At 40.8% G+C, this 3,437-nt stretch overlaps 1 protein-coding gene across 1 annotated transcript in view; it reads left to right on the forward strand.

Annotated features, from left to right (window-relative positions):
- Positions 1-3,437, forward strand: part of LOC106821216 (multidrug resistance protein 1-like) — a 10,505-nt gene that overhangs the window by 3,180 nt on the left and 3,888 nt on the right. Inside the window, exon 2 of the mRNA XM_014825925.1 lies at positions 3,236-3,287. Coding sequence (XP_014681411.1) covers positions 3,236-3,287 — 52 coding nt within the window. The remainder of the gene's footprint in view (positions 1-3,235; positions 3,288-3,437) is intronic.

Below are 3,437 nucleotides of genomic sequence, written 5' to 3' on the forward strand. Positions count from 1 at the left end.
TATATAATTAATTATATGTACCGGTATAACGAATAAATAATCTGGAGTTATCTTTAAAAGGAAGGACGAAAAGTATTCCGAAAGCAGTTGTGCAGAATGAAATGCAGAATGAATGTTTATCGGAATGAAATGACTTAAAAACGTGTACCTATATACTCGCGGGCAGCTATATATTGTTTGCCATAGGCCCTATTGAGATTCATATATATTTACTCGCCCGCATTCCGCGATATATTCCTTCTGCAGAACCAATCGATTTTAGTGCGGGTAATACAATGACCTTTGAGCCAAGATATTGCTGTATGCCGCATTTACACGCACTCCTTATATACTCCCATAATCCATATAACGTATGTACGTAAAAAATAAGGTTCAATGAGCAAGATGTTATTTTCATGGTTGGCCCCCTTCGGGCCTCTTTTGCTATCATCGATATAAACACCTGCCGAGTCCCCACCGCGAAAGGTAAGAGCGGCTATGAGTGTGTTATATGTCAACATGTGTGTCAGTGTGTTTAGCCCAGCTATCTTGATCTTGTCGCATTAATACGACGTGAGTTTGGCAGAGAATGCCAGAACCTGACCCCATGAGTAGTGAAAATGGTGGTGACACGGCTGAATATGACGTAGTACTCGTAGTGAGTCGCAAATCTCTCGGAAATGGCCAGGAAAAAGAAGTTACGGTCATCGCATGAAACTGACCTGTTGCTTCCTAACCAGGGAGTCTATAATAGGCCTGTTCCTAACGCATCGGCTCGTGTGTCTGCAGCCCACGTCAAGTATGGAGCGTCTACCGAGGAGGTCAAGATTTTGGGTCGTGGGTACGCATATGTTCAAGTTATATGTAATAATATGTATAGTGCATAAATATAGCGGCGTAAATATATATACTTCGAGTCCAGATTGTTGAAATTGAGAGGATCAATAGCACATTGTAAAGTTGCACGTTGTGGGGTGCATTTCTGTTTAAATCGTATTTTAGATGTGAAATACATCTAGATGTTATGTATTAATAAATAAAGTATGTAATATGTATTGTTATTTTAATAGTGGAAGAAAAACAAGGAGACAAGACTACCTATATACCTCCAATGTGCTAGTAATAGTATAGTACAAGTTGAAGCATATATATCTAAGCTAAATTTTTCCGAATGCGCAGTTAAGTTTCCGATCAGCCGGTCCAATCCTACATGGCCGCAATGGATCCAGAGAGACATGATACAAGATTGCGTGGCACAGCTTTGCTGTTGATCCTAAGCGCTGCGCGCGGATGAGACACGCAGTTCCGTGGAATATGCGCACGCGACCGCGGGGATGTTCAAGTATGAAGCCCTGTCCGCAGTGGAGACGTGCGCCGTCTCCACACCGGTCAGCGGATGGTCTGTAGTTTTAGAAGATGACAATGATTATATATGGACGATATTCTAGGAATTGGAGATTATAAAACAGTAGCTCGAGAACTATAGCCCTCCGTGCCGCCGCAGGCGGCAGCACAGAGGGCTATAGTTCTCGAGCTAATAAAACAGTAACAAAAATCGCTCAGTCATGCTCCAGATTAGCTGAATCAAAAAGATTAGAATTTAATATGAACAAAACAAATACAATGGTTATAAAATTCACAAACAAAGAAAGGATAGAGAAGGAGATATTAATAGGCAACCAAGTAATCAAAAAATGCACCAAATATTCATATCTAGGGGATTTAATTAATGATATAGGAGGCTATAACGATATGATAAGAGTCCGAACTGAAAAAATGTAGGTTCATGATGAGGGAAATATTATCATATGCAGAATTAAATTGGGGGCTCCATTAGGAGTGTTCCCAACTTTGATATCATTAATGATTAATGATTAATGATTAATGATTGATAATCCTAATTAACCCTAACCCTAACCCTTATGCTAACCCTAACCTAAATGACATTAAACATTAACATTTAACATTGACATTAATATATGACCATATATATATATATAATTATATATGTTATTATGACCAGTAATGACATTAAATTAAGTTGGGAACACTCCTAATGGAGTGTCACCCTAGAATGGAGTTGGTGTGCTGGTCTGTTGAACTGAGGTAGAGAGGTATTAACATGTGGAGCTGGTATGGGATAGGGTTGCATGGTTGTACTGGGTCTATGGTGTCAGGATAGAGGTATGGTGTATGGGGTTGGTATGGAGGTAGTAATAGTATCAGGAGTCTATCAATCAGTATCAGGAATCTATTGATAGACTCCTGATAGTATATAGGAGGTTAAGATCGAGATAGCACTGGTTTCCTGTGTTTGAGTAAATATTGCACTAGTTTGTAGGTGTGTCAGCGTTGGGGTACGTACGTGACTATAGGATGGGAGAGAGTTCCAGGGCTGCCAACTCTCACGCATTCGGCGTGAGACTCGCGCAATTGAGGCTAATTAAATTAATTAATTAATTAATTAATTAATTAATTGAGGCTAATTTAATCTCACGCTCTCACGCCGGGTCTGCTAATTCTCACACATACAGAAACGAACAGATGAAGAACCGAAGTATACTCTAGCATTTCAATTCGCTGAACGGTTCTAGATCTCGTCCTTATTTGCCAATGAGAACAGTTTTATGTAAAGTAGTTTCGCCTAAGAAGCTGAAGGAGCAGCTAACAGGAACCTGATTGGCTAAAACCCCTGTCTATAATAAGCCCGCTCCTTCCGGTTCCGTTCCGCTATACAGTAGTCTATAGCCTAGCTATGTATGTGACTAGGCTATGTACGAAGTCGACAAGCTTACGCATGGAGCGCATACATACAAGCAGAATATTATAAACAACCTTATAAGCAGAATAAAAGACCGAACAGTAGAGGTCATATGAATACAATTTCAAGCAGGATCTAGTGATCCATCTAAAAGCAGAGCTACAGCGTATTGCATTACATACATACATGTGTATGTTTAAAAACTCACTTAAGTATGCACCAGAATGCACAATTTCAAGCTTAAAAATGCAAAAGCGCCATGGTGTGGGAGGGGTTGCCACCACCCCCACCCCACACCCCCACCCCCACCCCCTCGATCGCTCCGCTCCCTCGCAGAATCTCACTCTCAACTGTAACTGAATGTTGGCAGCCGTGGAGTCCGACCATTTCCAGCAGGATGATCGAGACGATAATTAGCATGTACATTTGACAAAAGGATTTTAAACTATCGTTAATTTGCTTTGTGAATTAACATTGGTGGGATTTTGGTTTCAGGGATGGTGATGATGCCAGCAAGGACCATGCGCAGATCTCTCTCCTTACGATGGTGGGTAGTTCTAGTTCGTCCTGCCTCACTAACTTCTCTTTTATATGGTCACTGTATTATAATGAACATTTATACTCATAGAGAGTGAGAGGGGGAATTGAGAGAGCGAGAGAGAGAGAGAGAGAGAGAGAGAGAGAGAGAGAGAGAGAG

This window comes from Priapulus caudatus, unplaced genomic scaffold (genome assembly GCF_000485595.1).
Source record: "Priapulus caudatus unplaced genomic scaffold, Priapulus_caudatus-5.0.1 Scaffold64, whole genome shotgun sequence".
NCBI classification, from domain to species: Eukaryota; Metazoa; Priapulida; class Priapulimorpha; order Priapulimorphida; family Priapulidae; genus Priapulus; species Priapulus caudatus.